The sequence below is a fragment of the Rhinolophus sinicus genome, linkage group LG03, assembly GCF_036562045.2.
Source record: "Rhinolophus sinicus isolate RSC01 linkage group LG03, ASM3656204v1, whole genome shotgun sequence".
Lineage (NCBI taxonomy): Eukaryota > Metazoa > Chordata > Mammalia > Chiroptera > Rhinolophidae > Rhinolophus > Rhinolophus sinicus.
Genome location: NC_133753.1, coordinates 24,515,746 through 24,542,407, shown reverse-complemented (window position 1 = coordinate 24,542,407; position 26,662 = coordinate 24,515,746). Strand labels below are relative to the sequence as shown.

The 26,662-nt window shown below is 39.5% G+C and overlaps 2 protein-coding genes across 5 annotated transcripts in view; one reads left to right on the top strand and one right to left on the bottom strand.

The window, feature by feature from the left end:
- Positions 1–11,813, top strand: part of BBOF1 (basal body orientation factor 1) — a 32,006-nt gene extending 20,193 nt beyond the window's left edge. Inside the window, exons 9-12 of one of the 4 annotated variants that reach the window (XM_019733397.2) lie at positions 2,421–2,522; positions 5,843–5,917; positions 6,086–6,197; positions 10,788–11,813. In XM_019733397.2, the coding sequence (XP_019588956.2) occupies positions 2,421–2,522; positions 5,843–5,917; positions 6,086–6,197; positions 10,788–10,799 (301 nt within the window). In that variant the 3' untranslated portion in view covers positions 10,800–11,813. Of the gene's footprint in view, positions 1–2,420; positions 2,523–5,842; positions 5,918–6,085; positions 6,213–10,787 lie in introns of those variants that run through there. The other 3 variants (XM_074327220.1, XM_074327219.1, XM_074327221.1) reach the window with 3 other exon arrangements.
- Positions 6,609–26,444, bottom strand: ALDH6A1 (aldehyde dehydrogenase 6 family member A1). The gene is made up of 12 exons (XM_019733396.2): positions 26,290–26,444; positions 18,923–18,982; positions 17,855–17,929; positions 17,528–17,689; positions 17,220–17,298; positions 16,527–16,829; positions 14,811–14,932; positions 13,264–13,453; positions 12,880–13,061; positions 11,294–11,473; positions 10,929–11,027; positions 6,609–8,629 (listed from the first exon to the last, which is right to left on the bottom strand). Exons 1-12 carry the CDS (start codon positions 26,335–26,337, stop codon positions 8,525–8,527), a joined length of 1,605 nt encoding a protein of 534 aa, XP_019588955.1. The 5' UTR covers positions 26,338–26,444; the 3' UTR covers positions 6,609–8,524.
- Between the last annotated feature and the right edge of the window lie 218 nt (positions 26,445–26,662).

Below are 26,662 nucleotides of genomic sequence, written 5' to 3'. Positions count from 1 at the left end.
GTATAGTTTGTGGGGGCCTAATAGGTATTCTTAGTAGATACCCCCCCTTTTCTTCATAATAGAGACTTATTAAAGAGAATAGATTATTTATTCCATACAATGTCATTGTATTATCTTTTAACATGTTCCTTTATTTTGTTTCCTGTCAACTAGTCATAAAGGTTTGATTAGATTCAGGTTAAACTTTTTTTTTTTTTTTTTAGATTTTATTGGGGAAGGGGAACAGGACTTTATTGGGGAACAGTGTGTACTTCCAGGACTTTTTTCCAAGTCAAGTTGTTGTTCTTTCAATCTTAGTTGTGGAGGGTGCCGTTCAGCTTCAAGTTGTTGTCCTTTCAGTCTTAATTGTGGAGGGTGCAGCTCAGCTCCAGGTCCAGTTGCCTTTGCTAGTTGCAACCTTGTGGTTGAGAGGATGTGCTCCAACCAACTGAGCCATCTGGGAGCTCAGCGGCAGCTCAGCTCAAGGTGCCATGTTCAATCTTAGTTGCAGAGGGCAGAGCCCACCATCCCTTGCGGGATTCGAGGAATTGAACCGGCAACCTTGTGGTTGAGAGCCCACTGGCCCATGTGGGAATCAAACCGGCAGCCTTTGGAGTTAGGAGCACGGAGCTCTAAATGCCTGAGCCACCAGGCCGGCCCCAGGTTAAACATTTTTGATAAACAACTTTCATAAATATTTGGTAATATTCCTTTTACTATTCTGAAATGAAATTCGTAGGTAATAATGTCTAACTATTGAAAAATCAATATAACAATTCTCAATAACAATTCTTTGTTGTACAGTATACTGTCCCATGGGTTGGAGGACACACAATAGTGACCCCCCACCATCATTGTATTAACCAAAAGTTCCCACAAGTTTCCAAAATACACTCGAGATCTACTGCCACTATGATAAAGGTAGCAGGATGCTTGAAATAGTTATAGACCATAGACAATGATTAATCATTTCCTGTTGGCATTTTTACCTGGTAGAGCACTCTTTCCCCTATAAACCATGGATTAAATTATTGTGCATTTTAAAGATTATTCTTAAAATTATGTTTTCTGTCTCCATGCAATTGGATTCTTCAACGGCTTTTTTTTAACTCAAGAAACTTAAAAGGACTCTGTACTTCTCTGTACTTAACATTTTATTAGGAGTGCTTCCAAATGTGTTTTCTGCTTTGAGTTATGTTTTTAATGGACTAATTTGTAGGTTCTTTTAAATTACATGGCTGTTGGGAAGGTTGGAGGCGGTTAGTGGCTTCTGAAAGATAAGGCTCTTCTTCAAATATATCCGTACTACGTATAATTTTTTCCCCCTTCTTGCCTTATTCAGAAGTCTGTAATAACACTTCTCTTATCAAGAGATTCACTGTAATTTCTTGTTTATTTAATAAGTCAAGCAAGTTGAGTCCCTATCAAATATAATATAGTTTTTTCTTTTTACATTTTTTGTCTATTGTATATTAAGTGCTATATAAGTTTTCAGGGGAACATACATAAAAATATTCTCCATATTGTTACTGCAGAAACTGGACTCTTCCTATTCTGCCTTTTGTGTGACATTTTTGCTCCTGAGGAACTTGTTACCTTAACCTCAGTTTCCTATTGCCTCTCCCAAAAGGGCAGGAGTGGTGGTTAAAACAGGTGGGTGCAAAATTAACTGTGGTTTAAAAGGTTAAAAATAATTGCAAAAATTGCATACTATATCACCTGCGAAAGAGGCAGATTGGAGCACAATTGAAGTATATGGTGATCATAAGGCAAAACCTAAACTTTTAAAGAAAACTAACCCAAGTGCCCAAATGCAAAAAATTCCTTACATTATACAACATCAATACCCTATCTTACATGTCAGCCAGCTTTTGTAAATTGCAAGTAGACTGAATCCTCTGGGAAAGTTATAGTATAGATAAAGACCTGACTGGAAAACTTAGCTGCAACCTGATTTAGAGGTAAGAAAATAGACTAGATAAGTTACATGTTATTTTCTAAATTTACCTTTGTTACTCTATCTTCATAGCAAAGTATCTACTACAAAAGGAAATCAATAATTTTACCAAACAACTTTTTTTTTCTTGTTCCTTTTGTCTTTGTGTATATCTGGGTACAATATGTCATATTACAACTTTTTATTTTGTGTTTTGCTAGATGTTTGAGCACACTTTTTTTCATGTTGTTATAGTTTTTGTTTTAATTTTAATTACTACATAACATTTCAGATTGGCTAGCATATTGATATGCCTTTCAATTTTGTGATCTTATAATGGACACAGTTTGCTTTGTAGTCGTTACATTTCAAAACCTTATAACATTCAGTTATACTTGGAGATTTTCTTTTCTTATGTTTACATACTTTATATTTTTTTAAAAAGAAGAGATGCTCACTCTGATCATATTTTTCCTTATCAATTTTTTTCTTTGAAATTCTTCAGGACAGATATTCAAGGAAATGTGGATATTGGAGATTTGACCTGGGAGCAGAAGGAGAAAGTCTTACGATTGCTCTTTGCAAAAATGAATGGTTTTGTTCCTAGGTAACTCCGTATTTCTGTAGTGGAATACCAAGTTATCAACCCAGAAACCATATAGGAACAATGAACTTATTCTCACTTAGAATTAAAGAATTAAAGGAAAAGACCAAAAAGTATAAAAGGGTCTTACTTCTCAGCCAGAGGTAAAGAATGGGAGATGAATAAATGAGCATGAAAATGAAAGATGAACTAGAACTAAAGTGGGGAGAAAAGAGATTAATCTTAGATATTTAAGGCAATGCTAAGAAGGTATTATAAAACATAGCTCAGCTGAATGAGTGGTAACTGAAGAGAAGCATAACAATTGTTAAGATTTTATTGGCCTTCAAATTGTTATCATTTTTAAGCTGATTATTAATCAAGAGAGTCTCTAATACTAAGAAAAAGACTGAGAAAGGAAAAAAATATTCACAGCTATTCCAAATAATTTTTTTTAATGATTAGTTTTCACTCTCTCCACTATGTTTTATCAGTAACTATATCCCTGGTAATGACCTATAAAGTGGGTAAAATAAATCAATCACTTACTGATTGCTTGTTACGTGCTTGGCACTATGTTATGTACTATGGGGATTCAGAAAAATGGAGACATTGCCCTTGATCTCGAAGAGCTTACAATCCAGTTGCCCAAGCAAAAACCACACATAACAAGGGAAAAAATTAGGTGGCACAATAAAGTATAATTGGAGTTCAGACAATATGTCAATGGGCTGGAGTAGTTAGGGAAGATTTGAGTCAGGAAGCCTGAAAGAGTAGGATTCTGTGGGTGCCTTGTAGGGTAGTGGGATAGTGGGTGGGGGAGGGCACATCAGGAAAGGGGCTTAGTAGACAGCGTAAGCAAAAACCCAGAAGTAGGAATGGGTATCGGGTATTTAGGGAACATTGAGGAAAAACTGCCTAGCTTGAGGAAATTTAGTAGTGCTAGAGAGTAATTAGTAATTAGAAATAAGGTTTAATCTATAGATTAAATTAAATTAGAAATAAGGTTTAATCTATAGATTTAATCTATAGATTAAATTAAATTACGATGAGCCTTAAAAACCATGCAGAAAAGCCTGAACTTATGCTACTGTAGATTCTATAGTAGTGTAACACGCTTATTCTCTTCCTTGAAGGAATACGAAGAGCAATAAGCTATACTCTCATACTCTCTCACTGGAAAGGCTCACAGGTCATGGTTCTCAGAGCTAACCTGAACCTAACAGTGACAACTATGATGAAATGGAGGACAAAACTAGAGGTGGGGACCAGCAGAAGCTGCTGTACTACTCTGGGCATACAGTGGTGAGGGGTTTAGGCAAGAGTGGGAGCAGTCAGAAAAAAGGGGAGAAACTAAGAGACACTTAGGAAGGAGAAACAGGACTTGGTGATAAAGGATAAAAGGAATAAAGAAAACAAAGTGTAAATGTTTGAGTTTTTAGTTTAAGAAATGAAGGAATAGTGGTATGAAATGTAAATGAAAAATCTGGAAAGCCAGTATGAGGGAAATGTTTAAATTTAATCCATCCATCAACTCATTAACATATACAATTGAGTACTTGCTATTTATTGAGGATATAGTGTTGAGCAAATAAAGACATTTATGCCTCATCTCAGGGAGTTCATGGTCTACATGGGAAGAAAAACATATTCAAATCATCACACAAATAAATACAAAAGTATAACTATGACATAAACTCAAAGGAGTGTTCTGAGAGCCTAGATTAGGGTAATCTGACCTAAATGAGGTCAGGAACATTTCTGAGGAACTAAAAGCTTGAGCTGACCTCTCAAAGGCCAATAGGGGGTGGCCAGTTAGCTCAGTTGGTTAGAGCATGGTGCTAATAAAAGGCGAATAAGAACCAAAAAGGGGAGGAAAAACATTCTAGCAGAAGAAATAGAAAGTAGTATTTTCAGTATCAAATTGGAGATGATGGCAATATATTGAAGTGAAAAATACTTAAGGCATTATAAATAGTGATTGGAGTATAGATGATAGTTTCAGGGAGAGATTTGAGCACGTTTAGTGAAAATTGGTAGTTGAGTTTGGGAGAGTAGATGAAGGTAGGAGAGTAAAGGGCTGAGGCTATAACCTTTAGGAATATGCACCATTAATGAAGAGGAGAACAAAGAGTACAATCAATAGAGAGAAGTTTAAAGGAGTATAGGCTAAATGGAAGATGGAGGACTTTGAAATGGCTTTTGTGTCTCTGGTAGCCTTCCAAAGAGGTGGAAGAGGATCCAGCCTGTAGATACTGAATGTCTGTCTCATTGTGAGTTGACTTTTCTTTACCCCATGGAATACGGCCAGAATTCCAGGGCTCAAGTTCCATATTGTGTTGTTTTCAGCACTGGAAAAACAGAGGAATTTGAGTGAAATCTTTCACACCAAAGCAATTAACTTAAACGTGGCCACAATGGAACCATATCTAAGTCTGTTGGAATTTCATGCTAGGATATGATGAAGAACAAAGAAGATAGGAATAGAATGGTGAAATATTGAGATGAAGATGAGTTTAATGAGAAAGCTCAGACTAGGGAGGAATTAAATGATAAAATGTCTACCATGGCAAGTAATTAGGAAGTTGGTAAGAGTTCACAATAGATTGCATATGAGTATGAATCCAATCATGCAATATTTTTCTTTGTGATTGAGCTAAGTCAAAGGAGTATAACCAATAAACTGTACTCTTTAGTGCATCAGCAACAACTCTGGCTATAACTCAGGCACTAGTAGTAGCTGAAGTACATGATTAGATTACTTAATATGGCCAGATTTTGAATGAGTTTATGCCACCTTCATGTGCACCTAGTTGAGGACAAGTTTTAGGAGTGAGGTATGTGTCTACCTGCTGACAAATCAACCTACTGCACTTTTTATAACTGTTAAGCTGACTTTCAAATTACAATACTGAGTTAGTGATGTTTGTTTCTTGTTCTTAAATCAGACTTTCCAAAGTATAGGAGAAATTTTCATACCGTGTCTGTCTCCATGGGGTAACCTTTCTGTGTTCTGTGGTTCTTTTTGTGGGAAGGGAACTTTTCTGGCCATCTGTGACTCAAACTTGCCCATCACCGTTAAGACCTGTTGTGTGAGTTTCATCATCATGATCATTTCCATAAATATTTCCATTTCTTAAGTTCAAATATGTCTCAACTTTAAGAGAATATAAGTTTATATGAACTTGCCTAACGTAATACTGCCTCTATGTGTATGTAAAAGCTCATTTTTGAAAATGAGATGCCCACCCAATGAAGTATTTATTTAGCACTTTTACAGTGTAGTTGAAATACAGGGCACAAGGAGACACTGACTGCCTCATTGTTAATTCTTCCCACCACAGGAAATATAGCCAGAGTTCTAGGCCTCCCATTCCAGACAACGTTATTCTGGACAATGGAGAAACAAAGGAATTTGGGTAAGGTCCCTCTTGACAAAGCAAAGAACATGAGCCTGGTCACAATATTTCTTGTGGACATATTACACGTGCTAGAATTGAGAGAGTAACATGACAAGCCTATCATTCTAAACCAGGTTCTATATGTGTATGGTTATTGACAGTTCTGTTACTTTGTCATTATTGCAGGGATGAAAGTAAGCTTCAAGAGCAAACCTTCATCACTCAACAAGTACCAATCTTACACTCTTCTGATGATCTGATATCCAATATTCAGAAAGGATCACAAGAGTCTGACAAGGTAAGGAGTCTGTAGTCTGAACAAACAATACACATAACTGTTACCTTTCCCCATTCAGCTTCTTGATAAGTCACAGTTCTTTGGCTTTACTAGCCAAGAGCCCTCAGGGATCAGTGAAATGAGTAATACTACTACTATGAACTCGTGGACATTTTTATCACAATATCCACACTAAGGAAGGCATATAACTAATGCAAATACATATTTGTGCCTCTCTTAGTGTGGAAAGCCTATAAATTGCCTTTTGAAATGCACAGCCTAGCCAATATATGTACTATCTTTTATGTAAGAATAAACATAATGACCATGTAACTCTTAGCTTTGGACAGAGGTTGGAAGTCTGAGTTACTACAAGTTACGGGACAAAGGCATTAGAAGGAAGTATGGCACCATAAAAAAAAAAAAGCCAGATTTTCTTTTTAAGAGCTTTTTATTTGTAATTTGTCATTCATAATCAGTACAGTGTAGAATCAGAGAAATTTTAAATGAGGCCACATCAGAGCAAAAATAAAACACAATACTGAATTTTTTAGCTGCTACTAGCATAAACATAACTACATATTGTTTTCCATATAAGAAATAAGAAACTTCTAAGTAGCAAGTAGTTAGCCAAATGAGTTGATTCCAATCAGAGAAACACAATGCTGATTAGCATTTTTAAAACATGATTTCCCTTAAATGTAAGGAAAATTTAGGAGTCTCTGTGATCATATTTAATTCCACTTGGAATTTAGACAACATGACCTTTTATTCAATCCAGCCTGTAATTGTTGGATTGAATTAAATATCACTATCAGTTGCAAGCTGTGATAAGAGATAAAACAAAGGGCATTCTATAAATTTCTATTGCCTTACCTTTAGGAAGGCAAATCTGAAAAAAGGAAAACAAGGAAGACCCAGTAGGGTCATAAATGTATTTTACTAAAGTTCCAGTCACGTTAAGTGATTGAAGATTTTGATATTGTATCCAGTAGGTAATAGTAATAAGCCTAAAATCCAGAGTGCACAAACATTTTCAAGGATTTCACTATCCTTAATTCACTGAATAACCTCCCTGGAGTAGGTTAGCATTATCCACGTGACTAATGGGGATGAAGAAAAATAAATGACCTAAGTTATCTGGCTGAGGACCAGAGGTTACTGCATCAGAGCCAGAAGCCTTCTCCTAGTTCACTGGGTGAAAACCACATCAAAAAGACAGGATTCAGTTGGGATGTAGAGCAAAAAGATAGAAGCTATTCTGTTTAGCACATCAAATTCAGAACCAAAAAGCATAAAGACAGTTGAATTAATGGTAGCAAAAGAATCTGTCAAAGCTTTTTTTTTTACTATTTTATGTCATGAAAGCTTTAAAATTTCTTAGGCCCCAGTCAATTACTCTATATTAAGAGCTCTTTTATTAAAAAGTATCACTAATGAGAAATGTAGGCAAGAGGAAAGAACAACAGAAAAAATTTGAGAATGACTATCAGGTTAGACTTGTTTAAGGCAAGAGTCTTGCCCACTTTCATGGTTGAAAACAGCCCTTGATTTCTGGGCCTAACGTAACTTTTGAAATGGTTTTCTAAAGAAAAAAAACTACTGGCATCTGAATTAATGACTAAAGCATTAGTTAATCATTGCTGAAGCAAACCTTGAAATTGAACATTTGGCACACACAACAAAAAGTCGATTTACCCAATGCATACTGAGGTATCCTTGAGAAGTGATTTTAAGAAGCAGTAACAGTAACAATGATAGAATTTAGTGGTCATGAGTCACTAGGAGAAAGTGGCATGCAGCAAAAAGAAGCAGTTGTCACAACTGTGGGATAAGTAGAAATGGACTATGTATATCTTTTGTAGTGTGGGATAAATGAGAGGCTCAGGACAGCCTGGCAGGGGATCTCCCTGACTGGCACTTATGTGGGACTGTTTGAGGATCCAGCAAAGGGTGAATTTTATGTCCTATTTCCCCATCCAAGAGTTCCTCTTCCAATTATGGAAGGTCTTCTTTACATAATCTTCCCTTCCTTCAAGTCATCAGAAAAGGGGAGAATTTTTAGGAAACAGGTCTAAGCTCTCCTTCCGGATAAGCATTTCACAGTGAACAGCAGTTACCTCAAAACAGAAGTATGAAGAGTAAGTAAAAATCTGGCTTCAGTGTTACACTAGGTACACTAGGAGTCTCCCTATAGCAACTGTGCATGGGCTAATAATTCTGAGAAAGATTTTAGTTACAAGGTATTTCATTCCGAGGGATCTGGTCTGAGCAAAGTTGGAAAATTAAATTGGTCAAGAAAAAAGGGAGATTACTCAGGATGGACTGAGTCTGGAACAAACTTATTTCTAACGGCCCATGGTTGGCATGACTACGGCAGGCGAGGAAAGAGTAGCATCTTCTTCTTTCCACTGAGAAGTGATGGTCTTCAGTTGAGTGTAGAATTGAACGCCCTAAAAAGAACAACAGAAAAAAAAGGGGAGAGAAACAGAGTTAGCATGTATTTCTGGGCGGTTTCATGATTCCTCTTTTTAATCAACGTTTGAAGGAAATGCTGTAAAGTGCTACTCAGGCTCCTACTTAAGGAACTTAGGTGCAACTAAAATTAATATATTCATGTACATTTATCTAAAACATTTTGCATAATACCTAGCACATAGTAAACAGTCAAATCTTAGTTCTTATTATGCTGAAACTAGCCAAGATCATTAGCAGCTCAGTGGAAAAATTGAACAATGTAATCTGTTAAACTTGCAGGTCATTCTGTTCGTAGAGCTGAATATCATGTGCTCTAAGGTCTTGAGACATGGCTCAAACCCTGCCTCTGCTCCTCACTGACGGCTGTTTAACCGTGGGCCTTATCTTTAACATAAAGCCCACCTCATAGCAACATGAGGGGGAAATGAAATGGCATACAAACATCCCAGCAAAGTAACTGCTGTTCAATAATTGTTAGTTTTTCTCTCCTTCCCATGAAGAAGAAAAAGGAATAAGGGAATGAAATATATGTTAGGCCATTTTCTGACAGCTGTCAGTGATAAACAGCTGTAGTAGTAAAAATACTGAAGTAGTAAAACCCAAAATATCTTACAAATCTGAAGTAAAATGTGTGATATTATACACATTCACCTCTAAACATGTGAGCCAAAACAAATTCAGCATACTTGCTTTATATATACACAGTTTATTCTGTAAGAATAGGCTTAAGCAAAAGAGAATAAATTGTAAAGATTTAATTACCAAATTACTAGCAAGCTAGAAAGATATTGTTAGGAGAAAACGTACTAGTTTGCTTAAAGTACTCTTCTAGAACTATTTGACAAAATCTGGGCCATGTTATTAATGATAATATGTTGGAAAAAAATTTAGAGATTACATACTTTTAATATAAGATACAACTAAAGTTTGTATTTTATTATCTAAGAATGATACTTTCATGTCTTCTTTCCAGAATGCAAAAATAGCAATTTAATTACCTAAGGATTTAAGACTGAATGTGTGAGGTCAGTCTTTTCCTCCGATAAGCCTCACCTACCAGAGTAACTTATAAATTTTTGTCAATGGTATCAAACTAGTTAATTTTGCAAAAGCTGTGACTAATGCACAAACTATATAATCAGCCTCCAAATAACTAGTTTTTTCTCAACCAGTTGGCCACACTGTCATATTCTGCTATGCAATACCACTGTTAATTTTTTATTTATCTATAAGAGGTAGACCTGTATAGAAAAAAATATGATTTATTACTGAAGGTTCCAAAATGGTTGTATTTCTGTGGGACTACAAAGAACTTCCACCAGCTCATTTTTTCAACACGTTTTGGCGCTTACTCTGTGCCAGGTGCTGCAGATAAACAATAATTACAGTGTGATGAGGGCTTCTTAAGATGGCTTCAAGAGTCCTACAGGACGCCCCTGCCTACCTCTCCAGCCTCATCTCGTACCACTGTCTTACTCCTTCACTCACTGTGCTCCAGCCCGTTTCTGCTGTTTGAACATGCCATGCTCGTTCTTGCCTTAGGATACATGCACCTGCTGAAGGATGTGGAATGGTGGTCATTTAATCCTCATAACCTTCTGACATATAGGTACTGTTGTTATTCCCATTTTACAGATGAAGAAACGTGAGGCACAGAGAGGGTCTCCTCCAAGGTCACACAGTTAATAACTGGCTGAGCTGCGGTTTGAACCCACATAACTCGGTTCCGGATATGCTTTCTTTTTCCTGTTCAGTGCTGTATCTGTACTGTCTAGAATAGTGTTTGGTACAAAGAAGGTGCTCAATGAACTTCTGTGTAAGTGAATGACTATTACAGGAGATATACATGCAGTGGGGAGCACATGAGGGCACCCCCAACCCAGCACGAGGATGGGGCTGCTGGTGGTCAGAGGTGATTTTCTGGAGGAGTCCACTCTTGATACTGAGACATGACAGGTCATTAAGAGTTAGTCAAATGAAAGGGGGGAGGCAGAAAGAGGGGCCCAGGCAGAAGAAAGGACATAGACACAGGCTTGCACTTCCTCATGCTCTTTTCCCAAAACTTTGTTGCTTTGAGTTATTCAGCAAGCAGCAGCTTTGGCAAAATTTTGTTAACTTTTAAATCTTTTCTAGGCAACCTACTGACAAGTACTGCTGAGCAACATATGACCCCACAGAAGCTACTGGCTGGCCTTTCCTTGTAGAATCTTTGTTCCTGAATATGTTCAAGAAAGTTTCTTGGAGGGAAAAATGTTTTTTAAAACTTAAAGTTACCTGTTTGCCATAGAAATTGGTGTCTCCCCTGAAGGAAGATCGAGAGCCCGTGAATGAGAACATTGGCAAAGGCACTGGAATGGGGACGTTCACACCCACCTAAAGCAGAACAAATCCACGTCACATACCAAGGAAAGGACTCAGACAAAGGAGCTCTCCATGTAGAAGCACAAATGCCTGGCACCAGAGACCAATTTTAAATACCCACCTTCACCTCATCTCCAGCCCATGAACTTTTATTGCTTAGGAAGAAATGGGTCATCGTGAGAGATAAGAGGGGCAGCGACTGATCACTCTTTACCATCTCCCTTTAGATGGGAAACAGTAAATGGCTACAAGAACCTCCTAAAAATCTGTTCACAAACCTGTCCGACATCCACCAAATGGGAATATTTCCTAGCAGTGGCTCCATTGGTGGTGAAGATGGCAGTTCCATTTCCATATGGGTTGTCATTTACAATCTTGATGGCTTCATCCAAAGTGTCTGTCTCCAGAACCACAAGAACTGGACCAAAAATCTCCTCTTTGTAACAGGTCATATTTGGCTGCCAGGAGTGATGCATCCAGAAAAGAAGTCAGTATTTAATGCTTATTTGGTACTTTATTACCCACTGTTTACGTGGACAGCTTTCATGTTAGCAATCTCTTTTCATTTTAAATCCTTTCTTACTGTGTTCCATCTTGCACGCTACCAATCACATAAACAGCTTGAAATTCCTATTAAGGACAACTATAGTCCTTTCCTTTAAGCACTATATTTTTAGGTCCCATGACCCATCACTAGCTTCCTCTTTTATACTTGTATAACTTGTTTATACAATTGTTATGTTACTGAAAAGTTACATGAAAATTCATATTTTATAAATAAAATGTATATTAAAAACACCACAGGAGAATTTTTGTTTAAAGAAACCCTGTGTTAAGTTTTCTGTAACATAAACAATCCATTCTCATTCACTCCTTTGCCTCCCAAATGAGTCTGTATATTCATATTTTGATATCAGGTCACATTAAACATTCAAAACATCCTTCACCACTGCAGCTAGGTAACTGTGTTTATTGCTGATAAGTGGATTTTTCCTCTATGGCTCTGTGGCAAGAGATTTCATAATTTCCACTATACTTACATTCAACTCAATTATTCAGGATTATAGTAGGATTAGTGGGGACATATGTATTTAAAAAAAAAAAAACCCTCCTAAACTCAATTTAGTCATTAATTTTAGCTGAAAGACTTGTAGAATTTTGATAAATAAAAATTGACAGATCAATTCTTTTTCTTTCGTCACTTTCTGGTGAAGATGCAGCTAAATTTAAGGCACACAGTAGGTAATAAATACTGGGTGATTAATATGTTGATGGAGAGAGACACTGCAATAGCTATAAGCTAGGCAGCAAGAAGGAGCAGGAAGAAAAAATTAACATCAAACACATAAGTAACAAGTATAATATAAGATAGGGGTTGGCAAACTATGGCCTGTGGGCCAAATGTGGTTTGCTGCTTGTTTTTGAACAGCCAACAAGCTAAGAATGATTTCTGTATTTTTTAAATGGCTGAAAAAAATATCAATCACAACATGTAAAATTATTTGAAATTAGAATTCCATTATCCATAAATAAAGTTTTATTGGAACACAGCCATACAATGTTAATGGCTACTTTCACACTAAAATGTCAAGAGTTGAGTAGTTGCAACAGAGACGATATAGCCCTACAACGCCAAAAATATTTATGAAAATATGGAAAGTTTGCTGACTGCTGGTAGAGAGGAAAGAGATTGGTAGTGAGAGGGGAGACTCATTCAGACTCTAGGAAAAATAACTAATCCTAAAGAGATGAGGTCTCTAGTCATTACATGTCTTCATTTATAAACTGGAGGGATGAGATTCCATCGCCTCTACAGAGCCTTCAGCTCCCGTATTTGTGAAATAAATAATCCAGAGCTATTCACCTTGACATTTGAGATGATGGTTGGTCCAACAAAGTTGCCATTTTCATAGCCTTTGACTTTAATTTTTCTACCATCAAGAAGGATGGAGGCTCCCTCCTTACTTCCACTATCAATCAGATTACAGACTCGCTCCTTGGCCTGGGGGGAGATCAGAGGGCCAAGATCAGCTCCAGGCTGGTCTCCTGTAAAACAACACAAAAGTGTTTAAGGTCTTCATTAACTTAAAATTACGACTGCCAACTAAAGATGAATCCAAATGACAAGTAAAGAGGGGCAATGGTAAGAACAGGCATGATTATTCCCATTGGCCAAGGCCAATGCTAAAACCAAGAGCTTAGTGCCACGGATGCAGAGTCTAAAGGAGCTAGGCAGGTAACTGATTACCTGCATTGACTCGCAGGTTTTTGGCACGATTCACCAGCTCTGGCAGCCACTTCTTAGCATCTCCCACAAGGATCGCTGTTGAAAGAGCCATGCAGCGCTGACCAGCAGCTCCAAATGCTGCCCCAACCAGCTGGTTCAGGGTATTTTCCTTATTGGCATCTGGCATGACTACCCCATGGTTCTTCGCTCCCTAAGGAAATACAGAAAGTACATGAATCTTCCTTGGCAAAATACAATTAGGCTGAGAAATTAGGCAAAGAATCTGAGATTTCAAATGAGAATTTAAGGTAAGGACTAGAGAATTTATCCTTTGTTACTTTGAGGAGAGTTTTATTATTTTATACTGCTAAAGTCTTGATAACACTGAGGCAGTTTCCAGGTTACTTTTTTTCACTTTCTTAGCTGATAAGCTGATAGGTGTTCATTTAGATCAGAACAAACGAAAATGAGCCCCAATCATCACATAACAAACTGACAGGCTAAATACTGCATCCAGGAACCAAGGAAAACTCCCTTCTCTTTCCTAAGTTAGATTGGAAAGAATTTGTCTGGTAGGGTTTCCAGTTACATGAAGAGCAAGCAGTGTAAACAAAGGAGCTGCCAATAATAATGCCAGTAGCCAGCTGCAAGGCAAAAAAGGAGATAGACCTCTCCTGATAAACAGTTTCTGGACAGAGGTTCCCCAGATTGGTTTGCTTCTCGATACAAAGCCTCATGAACTTCTATATAGGATAACATATGGTTATTCCATACATGTTTCCAGATACAACTATAGTTGAGTACGTGGATAAATACCATGTCCGCTACTTATTTTTATTACTATCCCATTATACATAATTTACTGTTAGATACAGAATTTAATGAATAAATTAGTAGTGAACTGGGAGGGACTTAAGTCAAACTGGCCAAAATACATTTAGCCATGAAAAGAAATCAGTGGGCATATCATGAAGTTTCCAAGCCTGTGCATAGATGACTATTGTTTATGCAACATTAGCGGAAGGGTGAGAAAGTAGCAATTGGACTTTATATTTAGTATCAAAGTATTGCAAAGTATTTGACAAGGAGCTAGTAAGAGAACAGCAAAACTGCAACCAAGTAAACGACACACCTTCATACTGGGATATTGGGCACTTTCCAGTGCTTTAAATAGCCTGGACTCGGGGAAGATTATATTTTGACATGAGTAGTTAGGATATGCCTTAAAAGAAGGAAGGATAAAGGGCTAGAAAAGCATGGTATGAAGGAAGAAACAAACAGGGCCAGAACCAGAATTCAACTGTTAATTGCTAAAGCCCAAAGAATTCGAATAATATTCTCAGGGAGAAATGTGCCCTTTGGCACCAAGATTCATAGTATATGAGAAGAGGTAATTAAAGTGACTTAGAATAAAACTCATCAGAGTTCATCCTTAAAGGAAAGATAGGATGAAATGGGAATAAAGAAACACTGGCATTAAATGAGTGGTCCCTCTGCTGCAGAGCTGTTTCTGGATTATTTTAATATGTATAACAGAGTTTGAGGGGAAAAAAGGAATAAGAAGTCACCATATTGGCTTGAACTCTCTTGCCATGTCTTGACCCTCTCTCGAAGATGTACTCTCCTGCCTGGTTGGATCCCACAAAGCTGATTGCTTTGATATCCGGATGATCGCAAATAAAGTTCACAGCTTTAAGAAGAAAATACATGATCACTGCAAAGGAACAAATGGCTTCTCAACATGGCAATTTCCCCTTTTCCCACTGCTATAAAGGAGAAGTTTTCAGATTTTTGTGTTTCTATCCTGGGTTCCCATTTTGAAGTTCTCTTTCTTTGTTCTCTTAATTTCTTAAACTACAAATTCTATTTAGCCCCTCCCCTTTCATTACTTTTCTCATTTGCTATTCCACTTCTAATCTAACCCTGAAGGTTATAACAGCCCTTCAATACTCAGCACTTCCTTTTGTCTTTTAAGGATGTGATATTTCCTCAACTGTCACTACTTCCTGGGACTCTCAGATATTACTGTGCCTCCATGTGACAGACAACATAGCATAGTACCGTCATGCGCCACTTAACGACGGGGATGCATTCTGAGAAGTTCCTCATGGGGTGATTTTGTCGTGCAAGCATCCTAGTGTGCACTTATACAAACCTAGATGGTATAGTCTCCTATACACCTAGGCTGTATGATGTAACCTATTGCTCCTAGGCTACAAGCCTATACAACATGTTTCTATACAAAACACGAGATTAAATCAAACATAAGAGAGGATGATACAATCAACAGACACGGTAAACATGAGATGTATGATGATGCTCCCGGCATAACACGGCATACTGGTTTACCGCAAACTTCTTTTTTAAGTAGAAAGCGTATACTCTAAAATAACAACAAAAAAGTATACTATAGTAAATATATAAACCAGTTACAGAGTCATTATCATTATCAAGTCGTGCATAATTGTATGTGCTATACTTTGATACAACTGGCGGTGCAGCAGGTTTGTTTACACCCGCATCACCACAACGTGTGAGTAATATTATGCGGTACCATTACGACGCATCGATGGCACTAGGTGACAGGAATTTTTCAGCTCCATCATATTCTTTTGGGACGACCGTCGTATATACGGTCTGTCATCGACCATAATGTCATTATGCGCCACATGACTGTATTTAAAAGTAAAAACCAGGGTCGGCATTCCTGGGTATACACATCCTGGTTTTGACAGTTTCTAGCAGTGTGACTTTGAACAAATTACTTAACTTCATTATGCCTCAATTTTCTTATCTGTGAAATGGAAAAATAATAGTACCTACCTCAAAGGGTTGTTGTAAAGATTAAATAAGATAATATATGAAAGGCACTAGGAACAGTGCCTGAAATACAGAGGCACTTTTTAAGTAGTAGCTATTATTATATGACTTAGAAGGCCTTCAGTCTCTCTGAGGTCCATAAATTCTCTGAGTGAAATATCCTCATACATTCTCTCAATATTGAAGTGAAAACTTTCTCTTTAATCTTATCTGTGTCTTGCCCTAACCCACATTTCTTTGTCCCAATGTATTCTGTAAGGCAACAAGCACTGCTACTCCCCAGTTGGTTACATAGCACACGGTGATGGCAAAACAGTCAACAAACAAAATCACCTTCAAACATGGAGGTTACTATTAGTAAATCCCTTCCTCCCTAGGTTCCTCATTCTAAAATACCCCATCACCACTCCACACCTTGATTTTTCTGAAGCCAGATTAAGTGCCATGTACTGAAGGGCAGTTACCTTCATGCTGTCCGTGGATGATGTTCAGTGTTCCGTCAGGGGCACCAGAGTCCTGGAGCAACTTAGCAAGAAGCATAGTTGCTCCAGGGACTCGCTCTGATGGCTTCATTAGGAAGGTATTTCCACATACCATGGCCATGGGAAACATCCAAAGGGGGATCATGGCAGGAAAATTGAATGGAGCAATGCCTGCACACACCCCCAGAGGCAGGCGGTAGGAATAAAGGTCCATGTCTTTGGTGATGGATGGCATGGTCTCTCCCAGCATGAGGGATGTCACGCTACAGGCATGCTCAACCACCTCTGCAACACAGAAGAAGTAGTCAGGCCACCAACTGCCCACACTGCTGAGTTTTGTCATGCTCAGGCCAATGACAAAGGGAAGAAACACTAACTTGCCCTTCCATGAGAAGGGGTTGTGCAAAATGAGATTCTCTACTTGGGAAAAAAGACAGTGAAATGTACATAGCTACTGAAGATCATTTGAGTAAAACAAAGAATGAAGTAAACCAATTTCATGGATCCCTAAGAAATATTGCCATTTCCCACAAATATTAAAACAGATATTACGGGATAACAAAATCTACATAAAGGAAGACGCAGTCCCCCATTCTGAGATGTTGCCTTCCTCCCATCTTCCTTTGATCCTTTTCAAAGGTCCCTGAAACTCCCAAGGAGGGACTCCCAGCTTACGAAGGCCTCGAAATACATCTCCTTCAGCATCAGCTAGGGTCTTCCCTTGTTCCAGCGTGATGATCCTGGCGATTTCTTTCTAGAGAGAAAACATACAAACAGAAAGCAATGCAAGGATGTGCCTCCTTTTAGTTTCTCAGGCAACCAAGGAAGAACAAAACTGGGGGAGAAGTAGTACAAGGGAGAGAGCAGCGATCTATGTCTCTCTGGATTGTAAGGTGAGGGAGTGCAGCTCAAAGGGCCACTGTGGGTGTGACAAGCATCCTCTAGGCAACAATTTGGAAAATGATACCATTCAGATTTCTTACCAAGTTTTCTTTAATAAGTTGTTGATAACGGAGTAGGACCTGCTGACGGCTTAATACTGAAGTGTCTGCCCATGCAGGAAAAGCACGTTTGCAGGAAGCAACGGCTGCATCCATTTCAGCCTTGGTGGCCTGAGGGACCCGACCGATGACCTCATTGGTGGCCTGATGGGTAAAAGCAGCATATCATCTTCTGCCCCTGCCCCACCTTCTCCATTTTCAACTCGTCACAGAGGAGGCACTATGTGCTTCATGATAGACATCCAGGTCCCCACTTTCCCACCATGTTCCCAGAATTCTAGGTTAGTCAGTTTAAGCAGCTTTGCTTACTGGGTTGTGGACGTCTATCCATTTGTCACTTTTGGATTCAACAAATTTCCCATCAATGAAGAGCTTTACAGTTGGCTGGGAAAAAACAAAAAAAACAACTTGTATTAGTTAATTGCTTTATTTATGTCTTTCCCTTTCACAAGGAAGGAATTCAGGTTGATAACAATCTCTAGAAATGTTACCACTAGGAAAGATACACACAATATACTTGTTTATAGTGTTTGTTAAGATGTGACGGAGCCTCTTAATACTGTGATCTCTTTGAAGTTGGGAAATTTCCAGTCAAACACAGTGGAACTTCATGTGAAGTGGAGTTCACCTTGGAAATAAACACATCACTGTAAAGTTAGTACTAAAAAAGCAGCTGACTTTCTGCCACAATGCCATGATAATGTCTTACCTTTATGATTAAAATATTTTTTTTAATGTTCCTATCTGTGTACATTTTTTTCTGAGAAGTAGCTTACTTTCATTAAATTTTCAAAGGCGTCTGTGGATCAAGACAGATGAAGGGCTACTGTGTTACAGTGTGTGCATGCTTCTATATTGAAAGGATTTTTAGCACTAGTCCTTATTAAATTTTAGGTACTGCAAATAGCTGACAGGTCTGTAAAAAGAACTGTAAAGGTTGTCAAAAAGAACCAACCATCTGGCAGGGTCGACCAAACTTCTGAAAGCCATGAAAATGTTTGTATCTTTTAACACAATAATCCTATTTCAGAAGAGAGACAATCTAAAAGAAGGAAAAAACTATAAATAAATGTTTGTTTTATAGTATTGAAAAATGAGAACAATCTAAATGTTATATGGGGAAATTATTAGCTAACTCAGTTTATATCTACTTGATGGAATATTATGCAGCTATTAAAATCATAACCATGTATAAAGACCATCTTGTAATACTGAAAATGCTTAAAGTGTAATAGACATAATATTAAATAAGAAAACCAAGATAGAAAGTTTCACATATACTCTGATCGCAATTACGTAAAGAAGATAAATGGGAATAACCAAAAATTATACTGAATTCCTCCTCAAAAGTCAATCTTTAGTGGCAAATAAACTCACCACTGAAGAAGAAGAGAAAAAGGATGCTGGATACCAAGTGGAGTGCACCTTGGAAGAAACCTGTGAAGTAAAAGAATGATTATTTTGATAAATGAGAGCAGAAAATTATTAAAAACTTAGTGAATGGCTACTATTGACTTATTGAAAAAGGACTTGATGTTTGCTCTCAAGGGTCATATAGTCTTTAAAAAGACATGAGACTATGAGAAAACAGTAACATAATGATCATGTCCTCAATTTCCAGGACAGTCCTGATTAAAAAATATATATTTTTTGTCATTAGTCTACTTTCCTAATTTTTGGCCTGGAAAATGTCGTCACCATAAATCTAACAATATGGAAACACTTAGCATGGTATCTAACACAATAGGTGTTGAATATAAAGTACTATATAACCAAGTATCAAATGTAAGTATAATATGCCCATACAAATACTTGAACGTAAATGTTCATAAGAGCTTTATTTGTAATAACCCAAAACGAAGAAACAATCCAAATATCCACCACTGGATGGGTGAATAGGGAAACTAATGTGGTATATCCATATACTGGAATACTACTCAGCAATAAAAAAGAATGAACTCTTGATAGATGCAACAATATGGATAATTATAATAAATGTATTGAGTAAAAGAAGTCAGACATAAAAAAAGTACATAGTGTATGATTCCATTTATATAAAACTGGAAAATTCAAACTAATCAGTAGTATCAGAAAGCAGCTCAATGGTCGCCTAAAGATGATGGGGGAAGCAGAGAAGAGAGGGTAAGAGGGAAACTTTTTGAGGTATGGATATATTCATTAGCTTGATTGTGACAATGTTTTCACAGGTGTATACAAATATTAAAACTTATCAAGTTGTACAGTTTAAACATATACAGTTTATGCCAATTTTATTTCTAAAAATGCCACATGTACCTTATAAGAAAAAATGTGTCGTGTAGGTAACATTTAATAGAGTATAATCAGAAAATTGGGAGGGGGATCAGTTACAATAAAATAACTCTCTAAAAATATAGTTTGTATATATGCTATGGAAGTTGATTTAAGAAATATTCAAGTCTAATCAAAGCAAGTAATCTAAAATACTTGGAACTAGAATATAAAAGCTGCAATCTAATAATAATCTATTGTCTTGTCTGAAGAGAGACCATGTTAATCAAAAAGTTTAGAGCTGTATGAAGTGCGCTTTGTTTGTGCTCCTTCAGCACTGTTCACAGGAAACAGTGCTGGTCTTTTGGATCAGCAGACAATCCTTCCAAATGCCTAGTCTGCTTCCTCTTCCATTCCCCACAAAAGCTATTTCAAATCACCAACACTTCCCTGGAGCTCACTGTGTCTTATTTGTAGCCATGTTCTCAATACCAACCTGGCACATAGTAGGTGTTCAATAAATATCTACTGAAGAAAAGAAAGGTTCACTGGGCAGCCATATTGCCTGACTATTCCCCACCTCAGACTAGGTTAGGTGTCCCTTTTTCTGTACTCCCACAGCCAGCACTTCCGTTATCAGGTTTATTGGTCTCTGTTGTGAATACTTAGTTAGGTACTTGTCTGTTACCCAAGAGACTAAGTTCCGTGAGGGCAGGCACTGTATCCATCTTGTTCACCTACTTTACAGAGTTATTATGATCAAGACTGTACAGATATGAAAAATAGCTAGCGAGTAGTTGGTGCTCAAGAAATGTTATTATTATATTATAAATACTTATTTGCTAGTACTCCTTGCTATTTCAAACCTTATCCATTCTTTTAGAATTTCCAACTCTGCTATTTCCCCTCTTACTCTTAGGATCTGACTTTGTTTTTCCTATTTCAGAGGAAACAGAAACAATCAGATGAGAACTTCCTCAACTTCCTAGTAGCATACCTACAAAACTGACCTGCAACTATACCCATCCTTTTGCCTTCCACCCTCTTAAAATGGAGAAGGTAGCTAGCAAGCTCTGTGAGGACAGAGTGACTGGAAGACCAAGGTGGTTATCAGTACCTGTGGGCTGACTGAAGAGCTGTCTGCCCTCCAGTCTAAGGCTAATCTCTGCATCTGGGTCTGAAGCCGACCTTTCCTGCTCCCTCTGACATTTCCATCAACTATCCTTTCTTTTCTGTACCTTAAACCTCTCTCCATCCAATAGCAAGGGTTCTTTATATTAATTACCTTTATTTCCTCCTCTCCTGCTAACTCCTCAATCTACCCCAACATTTATGACTAAACACCAGTGACTTTCTACGTCCCATGGACTCCTCCTTGTCGTACTTGAGCTCCCAGCGAGGTGACATGGTGTGGAGGAGAGACTGTTCCATGAGACTGCTGCGTGGCCAGAACAGAGATTGTTTCCCAAAAACCCCCTCAGGGACTGACTGACCCCTCTCCTCTGCCCCAGGCATGCTGGTTCTTGGAACAGACCATCGCCCGCCCCAAGCAAGTATGCAAGGCATTTTCCCCTCATCTGGAGCCGCTCTCACCCCAGTACCCACATCCATCCTGCCCTGTCCTATATAACCGCTTAGTGCCTGCCATGGGGCACAGAGACTATGCATGCTGTCTTTCTGTCACCCAAGATGAGCCTCGTATATAAGTTTCCTTAAAAAACTCTTTATGGGTCCGGCCCGGTGGCTCAGGTGGTTAGAGCTCCATGCTCCTAACTCCGAAGGCTGCCGATTCGATTCCCACATGGGCCAGTGGGCTCTCAACCACAAGGTTCCCAGTTCAATTCCTTGAGTCCCTGCAACTAAGATTGAACACGGCACCTTGAGCTGAGCTGCCATTGAGCTCCCAGATGGCTCAGTTGGTTAAAATGCGTCCTCTCAACCACAAGGTTGCCGGTTCGACTCCCACCAAGGGATGGTGGGCTCTGCCCCCTGCAACTAGCAACAGCAAATGGACCTGGAGCTGAGCTGCGCCCTCCACAACTAAGACTGAAAGGACAACAACTTAACTTGGAAAAAAGTCCTGAAAGTACACATTGTTCCCCAATAAAGTCCTGTTCCCCTTCCCCAATAAAATCTTAAAAAAAACAAAACAAAAACTCTTTATGGGGGCAGACGGGTAGCTCAGTTGGTTAGAGCATGAGCTCTGGGCAACATTCGATTCCCACCTGGGCCAGTGAGCTGTGCCCTCATCTAGGTTGAAGACAATGACCTGCCGCTGAGCTCCCGGATGGCTCAGTTGGTTGGAGCTTGTCCTCTCAACCACAAGGTTGCCGGTTCGAGTCCCGCAAGGGATGGTGGGCTGCGCCCCCTGCAACTAAGATTGAACTGAATGGCAACTGGACTTGGAACTGAGCTGTGCCCTCCACAACTAAGATTGAAAGGACAACAACTTGACTTGGAGCTGATGGGTTCTGGGAAAAACACACTGTTTCCCAATAAAGTCCTGTTCTCCTTCTCCAATAAAATCTTTAGAAAACAACAACAACAAAAAACCTCTTTATGTAATGATAGAATTATCAGACTCTTTCTTTGGTCGCTCAGCCCTTGGAAATTTTATGTAACACATCGTGAATCACGCCCTCCTTTCTGAACCCCCTTTTCACTTGTCTTCTGTGATACCTGGTATCTCTTTTATCTCTTGGGCCACTTGTCTGCCTTCTTTGCTGACATTCTTTTCTACCTGGTCACATTGAATTAGGTCTCAAAGCTTGGTCCTGGGCCTCCTTTTCTTCTCATTCTGCATACTCTCTTTGAGTGATCACATCAACTCTGTGGTTTAATTACCTAGATCCTGATGATGCCCAAATCTCTCTCTTCAGGTAATACCCACATAACTGTCTTCACTATAGCTCTACTTGGATGTTATTTAGGCACATGTTGAAAAAGCTGAACTCCTCATCTTCCTCCCATCAATCTGCTCTGCTTCCTATAGCCCACCTTTCAGTGAATGGGACTACTATTCACCTAGTTGCCCAACCAGAAACCTGAATGTCACCCAACTACTCTGTTTCTCTTTATAGCAAATCAAACAAGTCCTTGGCAATTTGTTCTCCTATAAGTGTTTGAATACACCCCTTTTTCTTTACTCATCCTGCTACCACCCCAGTCTATACCATCGTCTCTCACCTGGATTTCAATCTTAAACTTCCTGAATCTAGTTTCCACCCCCTAACCAGAGGGTCTTTCTAAAACACAAATCTGGTCAGATCACCCCCTTGTTTAAAACCCTCCAATGACTTGCCACCACCCTTGGTGGTAAAGACAAATGTTTTTGTTGCTTAGAAGACTCTACATAGCATCTTTACTTCTCTGGTTTCATAGGTTGCCACTTTCCTCCTTGCTCTATGACCCAGCCATTCGGAACATGTTTTGTGCTCTCTTTGTCCTTGCACATGTTGCTCCCTCTTTCCTGGAATTGTTTCATCCCATTTGCTTGACTTACCCCTACTCTTTGCTCCCTACTTAGCCATCACTTTGGGTGCAGGTGCACGTCAGATTTGCAGGTTTGCTAATAGGAAGTTCAGGAGGTTCTCACTTGATCGTTTCTGTTTCCTCTGAAGTAGGAGAAACAAGGTTAACTCCTAAGAGTGAGAGAAGTAACAGACTTGGAAGGTTTTAAGTCTCAATCTCAAATCCAGGCTAAGTGCCTGATGGTGCAATTCATAAAACACCTGAGCTCGTCTATTCCTCATCCCACTTTACGGAATAATAGTTTAACTATTAACTCTTTCTCCCCTTCATACTAATAAATGATGCCTTTAGATCACTAGATGACTGTGTCTTCGGCCCCTCGCGCCATTTTTGGAATAGAATAAGCACTTAGTAATATTTTGCAGAATGAAAGAATGAGTACTCACCAAGCAATCGTTTGATATTAATTTTGTTTCATGTGTACACTCTTATAGGGCAGAAAATGCATGGATCAGCCAGCTTGAGCATTCTAGGCCACTTAAGTTTTATTTTCACTTGCACACAGCCTCCCTGCTATCAAGAGGGCATAAAAGGCACTGCATTTGGTATAACAAAACATTATCACATAGTTTTTGACAGGTTAGATATCCTTTCTTTTTTTCATTTCCCAAGAAACAATCATTAGCACTGTTGCTGAAGAAACTATCCTACGCCCAGTCACATCAAACGTCTTGTTCTCTAGACATTTATTTCATACTTGGTATTTCCTTTACCAGGAACTCCCTTCTCCTCTTGGCTAAAGGCCTGCTAATCTTGCAAGACTCAAGCCCAGACAGAGCCAACCCATTTTGGAAGCTTTCCTGAATTGCACAGGCTGAGTTTGTTTCCCAAATACCCTGTGCACTCTTATTGTTTAGCACTTATTACTGCATTACAATAGGGGAGCTTTCAGTGAGTATTTTATTTACCTCTCCTTTCCCAAAGCCTGGGGTGCGTGCCTGACACAGAAAGAGATGCCAAGACTTCATTTCCGAATTCGGTTACTAGTTGAGAGATTTTGAATGACCTTAGCCTTAAGTGTTAGGTAACTTACTTTATTATATCTGTTAATTCTAATCTTCACAAATATTCTTAAAATTAGAAAGTGGTGGAGCTGAGGTAGAATCCAAGTATGATTGAAGCCTGTACTCTTTCTACATCACTGAGGTAAGTCACTGAGACTCCCTAAGACTGGTTTTCTGAATGGGAGTGATAATACCACAAGGAGCAGAAGTTCTCAATTTTACTGGCCACCAAAACAGAGAAGACCCACTAAATATGTACTTTAAATAACTCAAAACATGAACTTTCTCCTTTACACACCCTTTTGATAGTCCTCTAAAACTTATAACTGCCAGGATCTAAACTACTCTTTATCAAAGTTTCATGTTACAGTAACTATTAGTTGGCTAAGGATTACTATTTCTGTTCTTTTCTAGTTCAACTTGGAAGTTTCTTCACATGAATCAGAAAATAGTGTCTGTTTCCAAAATAAAGTACATGGGAAGGGAGATTCTTCTTCTTGATGTAAAAGACAAAATACCTTCTTAAAGCTGTCAATGACCCATTGTGACTGAGTAGAGGGGAAGTAGGCAAAAGTCAATTTCAGTCAAAGAGTTCATAGAGAAGTTAGTAATGGAAAATACTACAGGGTGGAAACTGATTCTCCATTATTAAAAAAAGATACTAGGAAAATAAAATTAGGATCACAGCAAGAAATATATGAGTGAAGTCAGACCATCCGACAAACGCTTCCAACCCATTCTCCACACTATCCTAGTAAACAGCGTATTTAAACATTAACCTCTGCTGACTCTGCTAAGAATCTTAAAAATGCATAAGTTTATGCAGTAGAACTCACTGAAACCTGATAAATACTATTATTATCGAAACGTCCAGCAATATAGAGAAACAAGTTCCCAGGCTGGATTAATGAGTAAGGGCAATGCTGTTTCTTGCAGGTTGGAGAACGTTGACTGCAGTAAATCTTGCCTCATGTTCTAAGTCCTTGCTAGGTTGTGAAGAACAGGGGAAAGGCCTTGAACAGTTAGAGAATCCCAGGCCTCAGGCACGTGCTCCGGTAGCTCTCTACCAGCTCTTCTAAGGCTGGCGTCACAGAGGACCCAATCCCCCCCACCCCATGGGCACTGCTGAGGGTGTGTTGGCCCAGTAAGAGCTGACCTGGGGGCAGGAGCTTGGGACTTGCCCTTCTTGTCTTCCTTGGCTCCCATTTTCTATCACCTGTGTTAGAGATGTTTTGTCCCGTGCACGTGCTTGGAACAAACTAGGAACATAAATATGTGTCCTTATTTACCGCTAACAGGAACACTGTAACTTTGCTGCAAGTTTAACTGAAAGTCCCGTCAAGCAAGGGCACACAGCTCACGGCCTGTGGAAAATACAAATAGCTATAGCTGGGGAAACGGGCTTCTTTGGGGGGGAAACCTACTGTACACTTATAGGAGGAGAGTCAAAGTTCATTCACTGACCCTCGCCCCTCGTGTGCCTCCTCCCCACCCCTTAGCTCGGATTGTAGACAGTGAAGTAGGGTGGGGGAAGGGAACAATCTGGACGCACAGGGCAGGTGAAGGAGCTCCAAAAAAGGTGACCAGAGGGGAGTTTCTGGGGAGATAGGTGTCAAGTACCGAGGAGATCGGTCGGTGGCAGGTGCAGAGGTGAAAGAATGTGTGCGGCGAGAGAGGTGAGGGCAAGAAAGTGTCAGAGCAATAACGGGACAGGGCTGGAGGAGGGGAGTGGGCCAGAGCCAGATGAGGGGAGGCCCAAGAGTAAGAGGGTGGGGGGCTAAGGGGGTGATAGTCCTGGGCTGGATCCAACGAGGGCGGCTACGGAGTGAGGAGAGTGGGACAAGGGCCGCACAGGTAAGATGGGAACAGTAGGGTGGGCCAAGAAGTCGTTGGCTCAGAGAGTGGATGGAAAGGACACAGTTCCTAGCGTCGCGACCCCTCGGCGCCACCCTCACTCGCCTGCAGGATCCGAGCCCTCACTGCCGCCGCCGCCACTACCGCCGCCATGGTTCTCCGCTGCCTCTTCTCCGCCTCGGGGTGCCTCCACAGCCCGTGACTCCCAGAAGCACACGGCTGCCAGATTTCGCCTCTCCATCCTGCCGCACCTCCTCATTGGTGGAGAGGACCAGCCAATCACGCGCCCTAACTCTGACTCCACGCCCAGTTTGGAGGACATGCGATTGGTCAGAAGTGAAAGATCTCTCCGCCCTCTCCCACCTCAGCAAATTCTGTTGGCAGAAGCAGGGAGGACGCCCCTGACTTGGGTACTCTATATTCGGCTCACAGGGACGACGCCCCCTAACCGGGAATCCCGATTGGCCACCGCGATAAC